Genomic DNA, 18,227 nt, shown 5'->3' on the forward strand with positions numbered 1-18,227 from the left:
GTACCAGGAACTGAACCCAGGATCTTGTGCTTGCTAAGCAAGTGCTCTACCACTGAACTGCATCTTTAGTCAATGTTTTATTTTTTGACTAAATTGTGTGTGTGTGTGTGTGTGTGTGTCTGTCTGTCTGTCTGTCTGTCTGTCTGTCTGTCTGTCTGTCTGTATGGGTGTGGACAAGAGTACAGGTCCTGCAGAGATCAGAGCTTGAGTTGTAGGCAGTTGTCAGCTGCCTGGTGTGAGTGCTAGGTACTGAACTCAGGTCCTCTGCAAAAGCAGTGTGTGCTCTTAATAGCTGAGCCATTTCTCCACTCCTACTTTTTGGTTTTGAAACAGCATTTTGTAAAGTTGCTCAGGCTAGCCTTGAACTTGAAATCCTCCTGCCTCAGCTAGGATGTCAGGTACACACTACCAGGCCTGGGCCCAGTTATTATTGATTAATTTATCTTTAACACTTTGAGCCAGTGAGAAAGTTTGGAGGGTATCTAAGAACTCTCACATACAGAACGTGACCATTCCATTTACCCCATTACCATGTGGATGCTACTTTGCTCACAGCAACCACGACCCCTCATTGCTAAGTTCTTCTCCCAACAATCCTTAACGCCTACAAATTTAGCATTGCCTCTTCAGCAAATACCATCTGATAGTCTATGTTCATATTCTCCCAAGTGCCCCAAAATTTTACACCGTAGCAGTCTTTCTTCCTGATCCAAGATCTAATCTAGGATCATGGCTGATTCAAAGTTTTAGGACTATAAAAGGGACACAGCTACCAGACATGTCCAGCTCATGGCCTGTGAACTGCCTGTAGCCAAGAATAGGAACATGGCCTGACACAAAATCGTAAACATCAGACATTAGGAGATAATTTGTGTGTGGAAATTTTTGATAACTCAGTTGCACAGTTCTTGAGTGTGAACTTTGTGTGTGTCAATATCATCTGCCTGTGTCCAAAGGTTGGACATGACCAATACCTGACTATATAGTTTTCTTTATAAAAACATACTTATAAACGACACAGTAGCTCATACCTGAAGAGACTGTCAGTTTGAGATACCCTGAACCTCGCCAGGAGGTGATGGTGCATGCTTTTAATCTCAGCACTTGGGAGACAGCAGCAGGCGGATCTCTGTGAGTTCTAGGCCAATCCAGTCTACAAAGAGAATTCCAGAAGAGCCAGGTCTACACTGAGAAACCCTATGTCAAAAAGCCAAGAAAGAGAGAGAGAGAGAGAGAGAGAGAGAGAGAGAGAGAGAGAGGGAGGGAGGGAAGGAGAGAGAGAGAGAGAGAGAGAGAGAGAGAGAGAGAGAGAGAGAGAGGAGAGAGAGAGAGACTGAGACACATAATAAGACCATGTCTCAAAAACAAAGCAACCAAAACCTTTGTGAAACAGAGAGGCCTTTTGTCTTCCCCTTCTTCAGAAGAGCATGTACACAGTACTTTTGTCGTCTCCTTGCAAAGGCTCCAAGGTCATTCACAACAGCTTCCCTTCTCTGCCAGAGAACGGAAGGTTTCAGCCTTTACCGATGTCACCTCCCTCATTCAGCGGAAGAAACCTCTATTTCTCCATTCTGGATGCAAATAGAATTGGAGATGGTTCTTGTCTCTCTAAAGGAGCCCTGACGGCTGAGATGGTGATGTAGGATAGAGAAAGACAAGTTTCACGCTAGTGGGCAGACTAACACGGGGCTATGACCTCTTTTTGTATTATTTTATTTTTTGGTTTTTTTAAAAACAAAGTTTCTCTGTATAGTCCTAGCTGTCCTGGAACTCACTCTGTAGGCCAGGCTGGCCTTGAACTTAGAGATCCGCCTGCCTCTGCCTCCCAAGTGCTGCTAATAAAGGCGTTCTCCACCAACACCTGACCTCTTTTTTAAATACCTGTGTGGATTTATTTTTATTTTAAGTGTAGGAGTGCTTGCCTGCTTGTATGTCTGTATACCATGTGTGTGCCTGGTGCCTGCAGAGACCAGAGGAGGGTGTTGGATCCCTTGGAACTGAAATTAAGGTAGTTATAAGCCATGATGTGGGTGCTGGGCACCAAACCTCAGTCCTCTGCAAGAGAAGCGAGTGCCCTTAGCCACTGAGTCGATTCTCCAGCTGCTGCTATGCTGTCTTACTAAAGAAGCCTCCACACCCTCAGCTGCAGAAGCAGAATGGACTCCTTGACTAGGCCAGATGTGCTGACGATATGTCTATAACAACAGCCAGCCACTCAAGAATCAGACAGGGGCTGGAGAGATGACTCAGCAGCTAAGAGCACAGTCAGGAGGTCCTGAGTTCAATTCCCAGCAACCATCTGTAATGAGATCTGGTGCCCTTTTCTGGCCTGCAGGCATACATGCAGGCAGAACACTGTATACATAATTAATAAATAAATCTTTAAGAAAAAAAAAAGTCAGACACAGATGAGTTCTGAGTCTGGAGGCCAGCCTGATCTACTTAGTGAGTTTCAGGCTAACCAGAGCAACATAGTGAGACCCTATTTCAAGTATATAAACAAATCAATTAAACCTCCTCCAGACCCTCATGGGCTCCACTGAGAACCCAGGCTTGGGGGTGGGAAGAGGAATGAAGGGCAGTGGCCCTTGGATCTTGGCCACTGGGAGAGAAAGTGGAGTTTGGTGGAACATGAGGCTGCCTGATGTCTTCACCCCAGATTTTCATGAAGTATGGCCGGCAAAGGTGGAAACTGAAGGGCAAAATAGAAGTGAATGGCAAACAGAGCTGGGATGGAGAAGAAACAGTCTTCTTGCCCCTCATAGTCGGGCTCATTTCCATCAAGGTACCGTGGCATAGCTGCCTTTTGTTGTTTTTCCTGATACCATGGCCTAATGATCCCTGGGTGGGGACCCTCCATCCCACACATAGGCTTCTGTCTGTGCAAAGCCTCTTAGACTTGAACATCTCTCAAAGACAGGAGACAAAGTATCTGCAACAAAGTAACATCTTACAGATACCTGTGTTTCAGAAATAAGGAATCCATTGACTGCCGAGAAAATGAAAACGGGCTATTCCTCCTTTTCTCCCCTCACCTTCTCTACCAGGTCACAGAACTCAAAGGACTGGCGACTCACATCCTGGTAGGCAGTGTGACCTGCGAGACCAAAGAGCTGTTTGCAGCCCGACCCCAGGTGGTGGCTGTTGACATCAATGACCTTGGTACCATCAAGCTGAACCTGGAAATCACCTGGTAGTAAGTTCCTTTTTTCACGTCCATCCTAGAAAAGCAGGTGTGGACAGCTAAAGCTGTTCAGGGCTGGTGTGTAAACTGTGGTGTCAGCACGGAACAGGGCCACACCCAAACTGCTACACCTTCTGTTTTTTTTGTATTTTCTGACATCCTAGTCTGAGCCATCTAAACCAGCCCTGTTCCCACTGGTCCGAGTTGAGAAGTCATCTTCCACCATCCCGTGACGATAGGTGATTTTAACAGATATGCTGACCTGAGAACCTATTGTTTTACAGTCCCTTTGATGTGGAGGACACAACCCCGTCATCAGGCCCTGGGAACAAGACCGCTGCTCTCCAGCGGAGGATGTCCATGTATAGCCAGGGCACCCCAGAGACTCCTACCTTCAAAGACCACTCCTTTTTTGTAAGTTCAGTGTGATTTCTGGCATAGAACTGATAAGGTTGGGGAGTTCTGGTAGAATGTGAAATGTGTAACACTCACAGCAGAGACTTTCAGGAACAGGAGCGATGCCTTAGCAGTTAAAATGCTTGCTATACAAGCATGAGGGGAGTATGAGCATCATACAGAGATGCCGGGTGGGTGTGATGGCCCAACTATAATTCCAGCCGGGAAAAGATGCTATGGAAATGTCCAGAACAGGCTGGTTTGTGAGACCAGCCATATCATAGAGCGGGTTTGATGGAGAGAAGCTGCCTTGGGGGATAAGGTGAAACGTAATCAAGAAAGATTCCTGATAGCAACCTTGGAACTCCTCACTCGTGCATGTAAACGTGCACATACATCAGTACACGCATGCACGCCACACACATAAACACATGGAAAGAGGGAAAGTAATTCCTACAGGTCATCCTAATTGCGTGGCGACTACGAAACCTATGCAGTTCTGAGACACCCTGGCCTCGAGTCCAGGGCTGACTTCCTCTGCCTGTCTCTCCCTCGCTCTACTTCCCCTTCGGCTGGGAAATGGCATGTAGGTTTTTCCAAGCATTCTTTGACATTAATCTTTTCACGTGTACACGAATGACACCTGCTTGACGTCATCAGGCCCTGCTAACTACCAGGGGAAACGCAGTAACCTGCTTCTTTCCACTAACCTTCCCCTCCTCGCCCTGACTTCTGAAGAGATGGGTGCGGCTGTCTGTCTTGAGTGCCTTGCGAGACACTTTCTTTGCCACGCTGCACCACAACCACTCTGTCGGTGACCTGCCTTCCCTCAGCCTGAACCCCAAGGCCCTGCTAGAATTCTATGTGAGTGCGGGCTGCCCGGAGTGGTGTGCTTGACTTCAGGGAGCCTGTGCATGCAGCCCAGCATGACTCTTGGGCCTTATCTGTCTTGCTTGCTGGGTGAAAACTGTCCTGTCCTTGGGGTGGGAAGCACGGTCATGCATGCAACTCTGTTGCCTTTCTTTTCCAACAGTTCCTGGTTTTATGCTGTGATTTTTCTATATAGTAACAAGATTTTCACTTTTAAGAACAAACCGATAGTACTGGGGCTGGCGGCGTAGCTCGGTTCGTAGAGTGCTTGAGTCCGAGATTCTAAACTCAACACCACATGATTAGGTGTCACCACACCTATAATCCCCCCACTCAGACAGTAGAGGCAGGAAGGTTAGGAATTGAGCACCAGAGGCTGAGTTCCTATGAGGGCAGGAAAAAAATGTTATTTCCAAAGGTAACTGGTTTACCATTGGCATCAGACTGCCAAAAGCTGGCACTCAAGGACTCAAAAGGGTTTAAGCCAACTTCATCATAGCTGCTTCTATGTAGCTGTCTGTCTTCAGTTGTCTGTCTTAGCTGCTTCTATGTAGCTGTCTGTCTGTCTTGGTGCAGTCTTTGTTCATTCCATCCTGCTCTAGTAAAGGAAATCCTGGAAGTCATGGGACATGATAAGTAACCTATTTTTATGAATTATGTATTATTTTTAAGAGAATGCATGGACAGGTATACATACCTATGAGTAATATTTTGCTCCTTGTCAGAAGAATCAATGTCACGTTTAACTATCCTGGGAGGAGATTAAAGGACTTCTGGCTAATAAGAAGAACAACAACTACATCTAGTTCATTGAACTAAAAATGAAGGTGAAAAGGACAACCTACATGCTCATGGAGCTTCAGAGGAGAATAGGAAGGACCATTTGGGAAATGTGTAAAAGCAATACCAAAACCAATAGGCTGATACACTTGTACACATAACTACAGATATGATAGTTATTCATGCCCATGTGATATTCCTGGGAGGGCTACTGGAATGTTGGAGTTACTTAGCACTCGTGACAAACACCAGACAAGCAGCAACTTAAGGCAGGAAGGGTTTATCTGGACCCACAGTGTCAGGGGGTATGGTGGAGAAGACACAGTGGCAGGCACATGATACAGCTGGTCGCACTGAGTTAGCAGTCAGGACACAGATAAACACTGATACTCAACTCAGTCTCTCCTTTTATTCTATCTGCAATTCTGTCCCGTGGAATGTTGTCACCCACATTCAGGGTAGGTCATCCCCACCTCAATTAAACCTTTCTGGGAACACTCTCAGAGGCATACCCAAAGGAATGTTTCAACAGTGATTCTAGTTTACACCAGTTGACAATGATGACCAGCCATCGTGTCAGAGTTGGTAGAAGCTGAACAGCATAGTTTAAGCAAGATTAGAAAACACTGGGTCACTACCTAAAGCATTTGGGAAAATACAAAGCTCCTCAGGGCAACTATTTGCATCCGTTCACAGCCCACTACACCATCTAACGCATTTCTCCCTCTTCGCTCTGCCCCTCCTGCATGCTCCACAGCTCTTTAAATGTCCCACATTCTTTCCAGAACTCCCATGTCTCTTCCTCCTGTCCTCTGCCTCACCAGTCTCTGTGGCTGGGTTCTAGAACCATCTTTTCCCTCGCTAGGACCTTGATCTCATAACATCCTTCCCAGTGCGTCTTTTGTCAACCAAGGTAAAAATCAATCTAGTCAAGAGCTAAGAAGGAATTCTGTGTCTCTGTTATGAGGGCTATGCTACCTGGAGCCCAGGGTGCAAGGAGTTAGGAGGAGATAGCTGTTGGTAGTTCCAGCTTCAAGGAGGGCTACATCTCTGTGCCTCAAGAATTGATTGGTGCCATGAAAACCAGACTGTTTCGAGGGAGTGGCCAGTCTTGGGAAGCATGGGGAATAGTTTTGCAGTTACATGGCCTAGTGAGTTTCCTTCAGCGCAGTGTGGGTAGTTTGCAAGGTCATGACGTAGGTGGTAGACATGGAGAGTTTTGCTGCACGCAAACCCTCCTGCCACTTTGAGAGCCCCGAGGCCATAGGATTCCACTTTGGTTTCCTTCCTGCGGGCTGCCTGTTGGAAGGTGTGTGCGAGCAGGGCGTCTGAACTTAGTATAACTCAGTATTTGCCACTTAAATAAGTGCAGATTGCCCTTGGCTACTGAGCGCTATGCTAGAGCCAGCCGCTTCCTCCCCCACCCTGATGCAGCTAAGTGGTGTGTGCACAGAAGTCCAGGCGAGGCTGCACAGGCCCTCATGAAGAACACGAGCATCCATAAAGAGCCTAAAGGGTTTTCGGAGAAGGCCCAGCACTCAGGACTTTGATCCTGCGTCCATATGTTCCACAAACCTTCCCTTTACCCTTTACTAGAGATGTAAGGATGTAACAGACCTTGAAAGTAGAGAGAGGAACTTGGATTTGAGAGTGGAAGAAGTGTCCAGGAGCCGCTGCCTCTACGGGCTCGGAGGAGGACAGCCACTGTCTTGCTTACATTAGTTCATTCATTGTCCTTGTTCACTGGGAACATTCCTGGCATGACTGTGCAAATTCTTGACTTTACAAGCAATTAAAACAGACAGTAGCTGAACACTGACTACATATAGCTATCCTTGAGTATCTATAGGGAATTGATACTAGGACCCCATAAGACACCCAAATCCATAGAGGCTCAAGCCCCTTACATCAAATGAGTGATCACACAGACCCCCCGTACACCCCCTTGTACTTCAAATCATCTCCTTATGAGCTAGCATATGACTCCAAATCAGTGTAACTGATGGGGAAAGAGTTATCCTACTGTAGTGAGTAACGGCAAAGAAAGGTCTGTACATGTTCCAAATATTTCCCATCTGCGGTTGCTTGACTCTGCAGGTTTAGAGTCTATGGATACAGAGAGGAATAGCTGCTCTTTAAAAGCCCAATCTGAAGGACCAATGAGGTGCTCTGTGGGTAAAAGTGTTTTGCCATACAAGGCTGACAAGCTTAGATCAGTCAATGGGGAAATAATGAGGGAACTAAACTCCACAGAGTTGTCCTTTAGCCTTCACATGTGTGCCTTCTCTCTCTCTCTCTCTCTCTCTCTCTCTCTCTCTCTCTCTCTCTCTCTCTCTCTCTCTCTCTCTCTCACACACACACACACACACACACACACACACACACACACTTTCTCACACACACACTCTCGTGTTCTCTCTCTCACACACACACACTGTATACACACAAAAATAATAAATAGAAAGATGGGTAGTGCTGTTCATAGTGATGACTGTCAAGTGCTGTGAGATCCTGGGATTTATAAAAACAAGCAACATCCCCACTCACCCTCAAAGTACATTTGAAAAATGTCAGACCTAAGAATAGCACCGTGAACTTTCACCTAGATCCAACAATGGAAACAGTTTTTAATGGCTTGTTTTCCATTGCCTGCATACACACACATATCAAATAAATTGCTAATGTTACAGAGTTTCCTTCTTAATTGCCTCCTCTCTTGTCTGGAGATGAATCGTGCCAAGTGTATCATGCTGTATCGTTCTCCACAGTCAAATCTGCCAGATGACATCTTTGAAAATGGAAAGGCAGCAGAGGAGAAAAGGCCACTGTCCCTCAGCTTTAGTGACCTGCAGGACGGAGACTGCGTCTTCACCTCCAGCTCAGCCACCTCACCCTCCAGTTCACACTCAACCCATCCAGAGATCACCATCACCCCTGCCGAGCTCACCCATGGCAGCCTGTCCTCACAGAATGAGGGCACGGGGGACAGCAGCTCCTCATCTTCCAGGAATTCCCTGGGTGAGGACCATGAGCCAAAGACCCCTGCAAAGAGTGAGGTGGTAGAGCCCCGGAAGCCCAGTGTGGTGGCAGGGTCTGGCACAAAGAGCCTGTTCCTGGAAAATAGTGTTGCCGAGGCTCTCCTGCAGGAATCAGATGAGGCTTCCGAACTCAAGCCGGTGGAGCTGGACACATTTGAAGGAAACATCACCAAGCAACTAGTGAAGAGGCTCACCTCAGCCGAGGGGCCCATAGCCACGGAGAAGCTTTTCTTTGAAGGCTCTGTTGGTAGCGAGTCTGAGGCTGGCCGGTCCTTTCTCGACGGCAGCCTGGAAGACGCCTTCAATGGACTCTTCCTCGCATTAGACCCACACAAGGAGCAGTACAAAGAGTTCCGGGATCTGAACCAGGAAGTCACACACTTGGATGATGTCCTCAAAGTAAGTACCTTTCTGGAAAATCTTATTCGGTTTGGGAAAGGTCATTCTAAACCAACGTTGTACTTAAGATAGCAAATCTTACCCTGTCATAGGACATAAGTGGAGGTGATTTGTTTAATTCCACTTAACACCTATCCATTTTTATTTTCCTGACCACAAATAATCTTAGCTAAAATGATTAGGAATTGGTTTAAGAACTCTAAAGAAGGTCTAAGAATGGCTAAGGCCAAGGGATCTGGACCAACAGGTCATTCTTTAGAGTCAGGTTCCTGAAAGGACGGACCTGAAAATGAGAGGATAAAGAAGACAGGAAAAGTTGGGGTCAGGCAGTCTTATGTCAAGCAAGTTTATTAAGTACAGCGTTTTATATATAATTTTCAATGAAAAAAATGGGAAAGGAGTCAGCAGAAAACAGCAATACAATGAGACGAGGTCAACAGGAAGCTATTCAAGCAATGTTGCCCACAGGATAGCTCAAGTCCATCACAGACTGACCACACACAGCCTCGGGACTGATAACCAGGGAAGTGTTGGGTTCTCGGGATCTGAAGTCACAGGTCCAAGACCCAGGCCCCAGGCCATCATTGCCCTTACCAGACACATTCCTCATCCTAGAAAGGGAATTGTATTTCTTCTCCATACATCAGGGCCTCAGAGAAAGTCTTGGATCAGCCTGCCCCCCGACAGTGAAGAGTTTGCCATGAAAACAAGGGACCGAGTTCCAACCCCAAAACCCACAGAGAAACAGCTGAGCAGGGCTTGAAATCCCAGCGATTCTAGAAGCAGGTAGACCCCTGCAGTATTCCAGCCAGCCAGTCTAGACTACTCAGTGAGCTCCGTGACAGAGACCCTGACTCAAAACAAGATGGTACCCCAAAAACAACCCTCGAGGCTGATCTCTGGCCTATATATGCACACCCTCATGTGTGTGTGCTCATATCCTCCACTGCCCCCACAGGTGTATCAAGTCTAAATGTGAAATACTGGTGCTTGCTCCACGTGGTCTCAAAGATGCCACCAGTTAGGGTCTTTCTAGGGGTACCAGGGATGCCAGGGAAGTTAGTCCCACAGTGTGGAGCCATCCTCTCTTCTCACAGTACCCCTTGTTGAGGGTAGTCCCTCCTGAACTTGACCCAGATCAGCCAGCTGAGATCTCGAAGGTATCCGTAGCAAGTCACCTTTGCTCATATACTAGGAGCCGGGGAACCACAAATTCCAGCAGACACTTAACATCCATCCCTGATGCTGAAGCAGGGACAAGGTATGAAGGCAGGAGGGAGGGGGTGATAGCCCCTCAAACAGAATATCAAGCATCACAGCTACATCAGAATGAGTCTGTCTGTACCTGACATGCAGCTGGAAATTCTTTCTAAATGCAGCATAGGAAGACAAGCCTACGTGGTCAGCTGTTGACCTCTGTTTCCTCGCTCTGATTGTGTGGTCACATAGGAATCCTCAAATAAAAAAAAGCTTGAAATTTGCTGCAGCAGACTGAAAGCCAGCCCATAGGAGGTTCTCTTGTTCCTCTGTAAGATGCTTTTATGTGACCTTTGCAATATCAGGAGCTACAGTCTTAAGACTTCCCAACCATCTTCTTTCTCTCCATTTGCTCATACCGACCTAGCTCCAGACAAGATTTGTGCCTGGGGCAAATGAGAATAAGAATTTAGGCCTCCTGTGACACCCCAGGTCCCCCAGTTTCACTGCAGTTCCACTATAGAAAGAACCTCTGAGAAGCAGGGACGGGCCCGTAGAATCTGCTCTCTGTAGGACGCATCTCAAAATATGTACTCAGAGCTCAAGTGTGGAGGACACCTAGATGGTGCGCCACCTTGCGTCTCATCTGCATGATCGGCCAGCTTTGCCTTGTAAACAAGAGGTGCTTGTTTCAAAGAGTGGAGGCGCACACTGACCCCACTAAAGAAGATGCCTTGAAGCAAGACAGTGGTGGGGTTTAATCTTCAGCAAGAAGGGTAAGAGACAGCCCCAGTCTAAGGCACCGATTAGGCTCAGCTCATCAGGATACAGCGGGCTCACTAGCTGTCCATCTTATAAAACCTTGGTGATCTCAGAGTCCTTTCTGGCTGAGCCTGCTCTTGTCCGGTACTGTCCCGTATTGTACAGTGAAGCCCTCATCCACCTGTCTTTTTGCTGTGACCGATGTTTGAAGCCAACATCTTGTACACAGGCTTAGGAAAGAAGACTCAAAAGACAGGCCAGGTTCACAACAGTCCCCCTTTCTCCCTGAGATCAGCGGCATCATTGGGACCTTAGGTTTGGGGCGAGTAGCTTCCGCAGGACAAAGCTCTCTCTTTTTCTTCCTCCTTCACATTCCTAGGATGCTAAACATCTTGAGGATCAGAGACTCAATGATTCTGCTTCCCGGACGGAGATCACTGAGGGTGAATGAGACAACCGTGATTTAAAAGACTGAAAGACATGTCCCCAAGTGCTTCTGTGCCATCCCAAGTGTCTGGGACAGACCCCCGCAAGGCCCTCCCTACCTTGTGCTGAGAATCAGCAAGGGAATCTTCCTAGCCGGACAGAGGACATTTAGTGCGCCTTCTCTGCAGGACTTGTCCTGTTTAACCCCTCTCAAGTCCTCTTGAATATGTGGATCTTCTTTCTGTCTCCAGGCCGTAGCTACTGGCACTGCCAGCCAGCTATGCTTCAGTTTATGTCCTGCAACCTGCTCTTGAAGGAACTTGTCCCACAGTCCCAGGGCCTGGCCAGAGGGGTGTCGGTACTTGTTCCTCTCAAGGCAGATGTCTAGGGAAATCAGGGTTATTTTCCCATCATGCCCAAGTTACTCATTTGTTCCTTTTTGTGCCTAGTGTTCATGAAAATAAAATAAAATAAATAAAATAAAATAAAAGCTTCTTTGAATAGAGCATGGTAATGCAGGGCTTCCCCCCAGTCAGCCCAGGGCAAGTGAATCAATGCAAAGCTCGCTTCCTAGTCAGCCCGGGGCAGATGGATTCCTCTTCTGAATTCTTTTTGTCATTTATTTAAAGCATACTTTAGACACAGAGTTCCAGGCATGGCACCCTGCAGACACTGTCTCCCAGGAGAAGAGGCTGGTTCTGCTTAACAGTCAGCAATGACTCAGTGGCTTTTAAAATTTGTCGGCTGGGTTGATTTAAGAAAAAAAAAATTTTTTTTGAGACAGTCTCACTGTATTTAGGCTGGTCTGGAATGCATGAACTCAAATGGTGCTCGCAGCCAGCCTCCTGAGTGCCTGGGGCCTCGGGAGAATGCGATGGTGCTCCTTCTGTTTTATTCGGTCATGAGCACTGCACCAAAGGAACACATCACTTCTGCTTCCCAAGACTTTCGGGTTATCATTTTTTAAAGTTGTTATTATAGCAATACAACTTCAAACAGAGGTAGATCTGCCAATCACCCAGTGACCCCCAGTGACCCCCCAGTGGCCAATTGACCTCCAGTCCTGTGTACTTCCCTCTGGGTTATTTTAGACCAAATCACAATTGTTGTGCCATTTTCTCTGCGGTTGTTATTTCTGTTTCCCAAGATGAAGACTTTAAACGCCAGCCAAAAATAAAAGCTTGGAAAACTAAGAAAGTGTCATGTTTCCCACGGGTGCCAGGAGTCCTGCCGGTCCCCCTGGAGTGTTGATGGTCTCCCTGGTACCTTGTGCCTTTGCAGTGCAAGCCGGCAGGCAGCCGCAGCAGATCCTCCAGCTTAAGTCTGACAGTTGAGAGTGCGTTAGAAAGCTTTGATTTTCTCAACACCTCTGACTTTGATGAAGAGGACGAGGACGGGGATGAGGCCTGCCACATCGGAGGAGGAGCAGACTCTGTGTTTTCAGACACTGAGACCGAGAAGCCTGGGTGAGTGTGGAGACAGCCAAGGGCTCACGTTTCTCCCATCACACCTGACACAGTCACCCTTCATTACCGTGAGGGGCAACCCGGTACGCAGCTCCAGGATGGCACAGTCCTTGTTGTCATGTTCAACCTCACAGGCCGCAGGCAGGCACACGTGGCCTAGGACAGCCCTGAGTGCTGTCCAACACAAAACCATAAACTTAGCTAGGACATCAAGGCATTGTTTTGGTGGCTTTCGTTAGTATCTAGATTGCATAGTTCTTGAGCATGGACTTTCGTAGATGATGGTCTTGTATCAGAATGTCAAAAGGTCGGCACACCTGCATTCCTTTTGATCGTCAAGTGCAGCTTCTAAATTCTACTGACGACTGGAGGTTACATAGGGAGCACAGCCCCTTTTATTTCTTAGCAGAGGAAGCGTCTATGAGATGTGTGTGGTGTGTGGTGAGGGTCTACACATGCAGGTATAGAACGACCACATGCAGGACATTCTGAATTAGCCAAGCCGGTAGCACCAGGCCTGGACTCACCATCCCTGCTGTGCCACAGACTTCCAATGCCTTGGTTCGCTGAGCTGTTTTCTCAGCATCCTCTTCTCTTTCCTTTCAGCTCATCTCTGCATGAGGCTGAAATCACTGGTGTGCTTCCCAAAGCCAGGCTTAAGTTCCCCTATCATGTAAAGATGGATACTTGACACTCCATTAGATCTCTGTCCCCCCAGGTAGAAAATGTGTCACCTTCTCTGTCGGGTGTCCTCCTACAGTCAAGCCAATGTTCGTAGAACCAGATCCTGGGCCCACTTTGTGATTTCATATTAAGCAAAAGAAACTTAATGGATGGTATTTACCTGCTAGGAAAGGATCCACCAACATGTAACAAAGGAAGGGATGGTGTCCTCTATTATTTTTGGTTTCTGTTGTTGCCAAGAGGTTTTCTTTTCCAAAATAAGATCATATATGTGTGTATACATATATAGAGTTTTGTTCACATATGTGTGTATGTATATATATATACATATATATATATATTGTGTGTGTGTGTGAGAGAGAGAGAGAGAGAGAGAGAGAGAGAGAGAGAGCGAGCAAACTGGAAATAAAAGGAAATTCCATTTATTTAATTTATGGTTCTTCATGCTGCCTTGAAATTTCTTTGGCTTGACTGAATTTGCAAAATATTCCTTCACTTAAACTTTTCTATACACCTGTTAGCTTTTGCTGTTGTATATAAATGTCAGGTACAGCTCTAAACTGCAGCATTTTAAACAAATATATTACCTCTTTTATACATTCTACAGAACATTGATTTTAAATCTATCTAATCAAATCGGTCTTGCTGTATGTTATCAGAAGCAATAGGAAGAGGTATATATGTAGAAGAATGTGCACACCCATTAGAGTATATGCATGTATGTATGTGCACATATGTATGAGAGTGTATATGAATGTGTGTATATGGACTGTGCGAGCCTGTGTAGTATGTGACTGAGTATGCACTGAGAGCGTATGTGTATGTATGTGCACAAGTGTATATGTGAGTTGTATACATGTTTTGGTTTTTTGTTTTATTTTATTTTGTTATGGGTTTTGGGGGGGTTGTTTTTTTGGTTTTTTGGGGTTTGGGGGTGTTTTTTTGATACAGGGTTTCTCTGTGTAGTCCTTGACTGTCCTAGAACTCACTCTGTAGACCAGGCTGGCCTGAAACTCACAAAGATCTTCCTGCCTCTTTCTCCTGAGTGCTGGGATTAAAGACGTGCACCACCACTGCCCGGCTTTGTGCTTATGTTTTAAATATGCCTTGCCTGCCAGGGTGCAAACTGAACATGGTTCTTATGTGGAAATTTGAACAAAGACAAGCACTCAGAGATCCTAAGCTTCTGTGTGTTCTGTTACCACTGTGGACATGGCAGAGTGGGAGGTGGAAGAGCAAAACTCTGCCCCTGTGTACCTCTATGAACCAGGTACTCTCACCAGCATCCTTGCTACTCGGGCCTTCCGTGTATGAAATGATATAATCATCCCCTCCTCCTGAGCATATAAAAAATTAAATTAGGGGACATGAGAGGAGGCAGGGAGAGGGAATGAATGAGAGCGAAGTACATTGATGCAGAGATTTGGAGATGCCAAGGTGAACTCGTTTCTTTGTACGCTAACCTAAAGAAATTAAATTTTTTTTTAAAAAGCAGAAAAAATATTTCAGGACATATAAATAATTTATATGCTAAATTTTGACACAATTATGAAAAGGATAATTAGCTATTATAAAGATTCTGGGTTTTCCTGAGGCTCACGTGATGCCTATCAAAACTTCAGCAGACACCAGCCAGATATCTCAGCGGGTGAAGTTCCTGTTGCACAAGCCAGGTAACCTGAGTTCGATCCCAGCACGCAAACATGGATGGACAGATCCACCTGGACAAGCTGTCCTCTGACCTCCAAGAACAGAGCCACAGCACACGTACCCCCTCTCATAAACACAGAATAACAATAAGTAACATTTTTAGTTTCTGCAGAATTAGTTGCTAAGAGAGGCATACTAAATGATTCTAAAGTATAAAAATAAGTTCCTTTTTCCCCCCAAATTTTGTTTTTTCCTGTCTTTTTTAAATGGGGACTATTCCATCCTTTTGAATATCAGAGCATGTACATTACAGTGTCTACAGCACCATCATGGTGTTTCTAAAGTAAACACTGGATACACTGAAAAGGCAGACACATGTACATTACAGTGTCTACAGCACCATCATGGTGTTTCTAAAGTAAACACTGGATACACTGAAAAGGCAGGCACATGTACATTACAGTGTCTACAGCACCATCATGGTGTTTCTAAAGTAAACACTGGATACACTGAAAAGGCAGGCACATGGTGGCAGTTTCCTCCTTCAGCCATGGTAGACTGTTTCAGCAGTGTTCGAGAAAGTCACTTTCAAGACTAGAAAAGCAGTTAGCTGTCTGTCCTATGTCCTCCATTGTAACTCACATCCATCACATGCAGTCAGTTCTTCCTTGGCCCCTAATATTTAGCCTTTCTTTTCCTCTTTTCTGCATCTTATACTATATACCCACATGTGTGTTTGTTTACATGTATGTCTATATTATTGACTAGGTCCTGCATATGAGGAAGAACATGTGGTTTCTTTCTGAGATTGTGTGACCTTGTTTAGTATTATACATTCTAAATCCATCCATTTTACTGCAAATTTTGTGATTATATTTTTCTTTTAATCTGACACTATATATACCAACTTTATACATATATCAAATATATATGTACATCAGATTTTTATTACCCATTCATCTACTGATGAACAACTAGTTTGGTTTCAATTCTTTGTTATAGCAAATAAAGCAGCAGGTGTTTCTTGTTCTAACTCTCTTGTGGATTTTTCAGTCTGGGTGAGGGATAACAGCATAAAAATATATTCAATAGTAAAGCTATATTCAATAATGTAACAGTCCACAGCTTCAGAACGCCTATTCTAACTGTATAGAAGCTCATTGAGATGCATAGATTTTGTTCTGGTTAATTTTGGTGTGTAATGGCTTTGATTTACAAGGATTCTTGTAATAAAGTTTATGTTTTTTAAAAAAAATCATTTTTAAAAAGAAAATTCTATGTATTCAGATCATAAAATAATCCAGATAAAAATAATACTTATTTTTAAACTTAAAAACCACAAAATATGACTAGGCATAATAGTGCACACCTTTAATCCCAGCACTTTAATCCCACTCAGGAGGCGGAGGCAGGTGAATCTCTGTGAGTTTGAGGCCAGCCTGGTCTACAGAATGAGATTGAGGACAGCCAGGGCTACATAATAAAAACCTTGTCTCGAAAAACCAAAAGTAAAGAAATGAGTAAACATAAAACCCGTAAACTAAAACAAAAACATATGTCCACTGAGAAAAGAATAGCTGCCAGAGTGAAATCCGCCTGGAATTCCAGCATTTAGGGGGTGGAGACAGGAAAGCAGGAATGCAAGGCCAGCCTCAGCTACACGGCAAGACTCACATGGCTATGTTAGACCGTGACTCAGAAAGAGAAGGGAAGGAAGAAAAGCATATAACACACAAATCAACCTGTTTAGTGTGTGTCCATAATGATATAACCTCAGACAGTGTGATGGTGGGGTCTAAAGAGAGCATGAGAAAAAAGACTGGGTTGAGAACTGCGTAGCCAGACTCCCCTTCTGAACAGCATCTGACTGTCCACAGCCCCACGTCTGCCCTTGGCAGTTTTTCCTTCTTCTTGTCTTCAAGTAGCACTTGGCGTGAGGCCAGGTCAAGGCCTGGGAGCTCACTCTTTAATGGAATCACTCACAGGAAACCACAAACACAGGACTGTTGAATTCCAGAGAAGCTGGCTGATCCCCCGAACACAGAGCGGGCAAGGGAGGCGAGTGCAGATTGAGGGCCCGGTTCAAAGACTTCCCGGAGAAACTGCTTCACAGAGTGCTCATTGTGCTTGGAAAGCAAACAGCGGCCTATGTTTGCACCGTCTTTTGATACCTGACAAGTTGGCAGCATTGCTGAAATAAGTTGCTCTCGGAAGGGATCTCTGCTTTTAAGAACAAACCAGGGTGAACTGATTTCCGTGGGGACTACATAAACTTGGCCTGTGGTTTGTGCACAGAAAGAAAGAGCTCGGGTTTCACCCACTTTCCTGCTTCACAGTTACAGGTCAGTGCCCTCGGAAGCCAGAGGCCACCTTAGCGAAGCTCTGACTGAAGACACAGGCGTGGGGACCAGTGTGGCAGGAAGCCCGCTCCCACTGACCACGGGAAACGAGAGCCTGGACATCACCATTGTCAAACATTTACAGTATTGCACCCAGCTCGTCCAGGTAGGGTGCCTGGTGTGTGGGAGGTGGGTCATTGACATGACAGGAAGGTATACATGTGATGTGTGTTAGCTTTGCCGAGGAAATGGGAGTTAGTGGTAAGAGAATGGAGCAAGTCAAAAACTTGACTGGCGTGCCAACCTTTATTATTATTATTATTATTATTATTATTATTATTATTATTATTATTATTATTATTATTATTATTCCAAGACAGGGTTTCTCTGTGTAACAGCCTTGGCTATCCTGGAACTAGCTCTTGTAGACCAGGCTGGTCTCGAACTCACAGAGATCCGCCTGCCTCTGCCTTCCGAGTGCTGGGATTAAAGGTGTGCGCCACCACCATCCTCGTTCACCCTTTCTTAAGCCTGGGTTTTCAATTTTAATATAACTTAGATCTGAAGACTATAGTGGGTGCCAGGCAGACTATGGTCATTGCTCTCATCCAGTTCACTGCCGGGTAGTCAAGGAAAGGGATGTGACAGAGGGAGACAAGGGTGCCATCTACAGGTGGAGTTGGAAAAAACAGTGTTAACTAAATAGCATCGAGTTCGCTAAGAACAATGTATTAGAAGCAGGTCGTGTTTCCCCAAATAGCTGAGGCTAGTCTTGAACTCCTAATCATCCTGCCTCTACCTCCCAAGTGCTGAGATTGCAGGCTGGCTCAGACTGATAATTCTTACGAGCAATGGGAAGAAACATTCCTCTAGGTCACCTCCACACCGCTTAGCTCTCACACTGAACACCACAGGGCCTCCTTCCTTCTCGTTTCTCATGCCAGTAGAAATTGATGTGTTTAGGGCCTGAGGTGTTACAGTCCTAAAGCAAGTGCTCTGAACGTCTTCTACAGCAGGAAGGCTTTCAGCTGTCCTC

The 18,227-nt window shown here is 45.7% G+C and overlaps 1 protein-coding gene across 2 annotated transcripts in view; it reads left to right on the forward strand.

Annotated features, from left to right (window-relative positions):
* Positions 1-18,227, forward strand: part of Ripor2 (RHO family interacting cell polarization regulator 2) — a 109,920-nt gene that overhangs the window by 73,143 nt on the left and 18,550 nt on the right. The window contains exons 10-15 of one of the 2 annotated variants that reach the window (XM_038333521.1): positions 2,660-2,785; positions 3,048-3,196; positions 3,469-3,598; positions 7,999-8,667; positions 12,334-12,518; positions 17,189-17,357. In XM_038333521.1, coding sequence (XP_038189449.1) covers positions 2,660-2,785; positions 3,048-3,196; positions 3,469-3,598; positions 7,999-8,667; positions 12,334-12,518; positions 17,189-17,357 — 1,428 coding nt within the window. Of the gene's footprint in view, positions 1-2,659; positions 2,786-3,047; positions 3,197-3,468; positions 3,599-7,998; positions 8,668-11,005; positions 11,456-12,333; positions 12,519-17,188; positions 17,358-18,227 lie in introns of those variants that run through there. The other variant, XM_038333522.1, reaches the window with a different exon arrangement.

Source organism: Arvicola amphibius, chromosome 6, assembly GCF_903992535.2.
Source record: "Arvicola amphibius chromosome 6, mArvAmp1.2, whole genome shotgun sequence".
Classification (NCBI taxonomy): Eukaryota; Metazoa; Chordata; class Mammalia; order Rodentia; family Cricetidae; genus Arvicola; species Arvicola amphibius.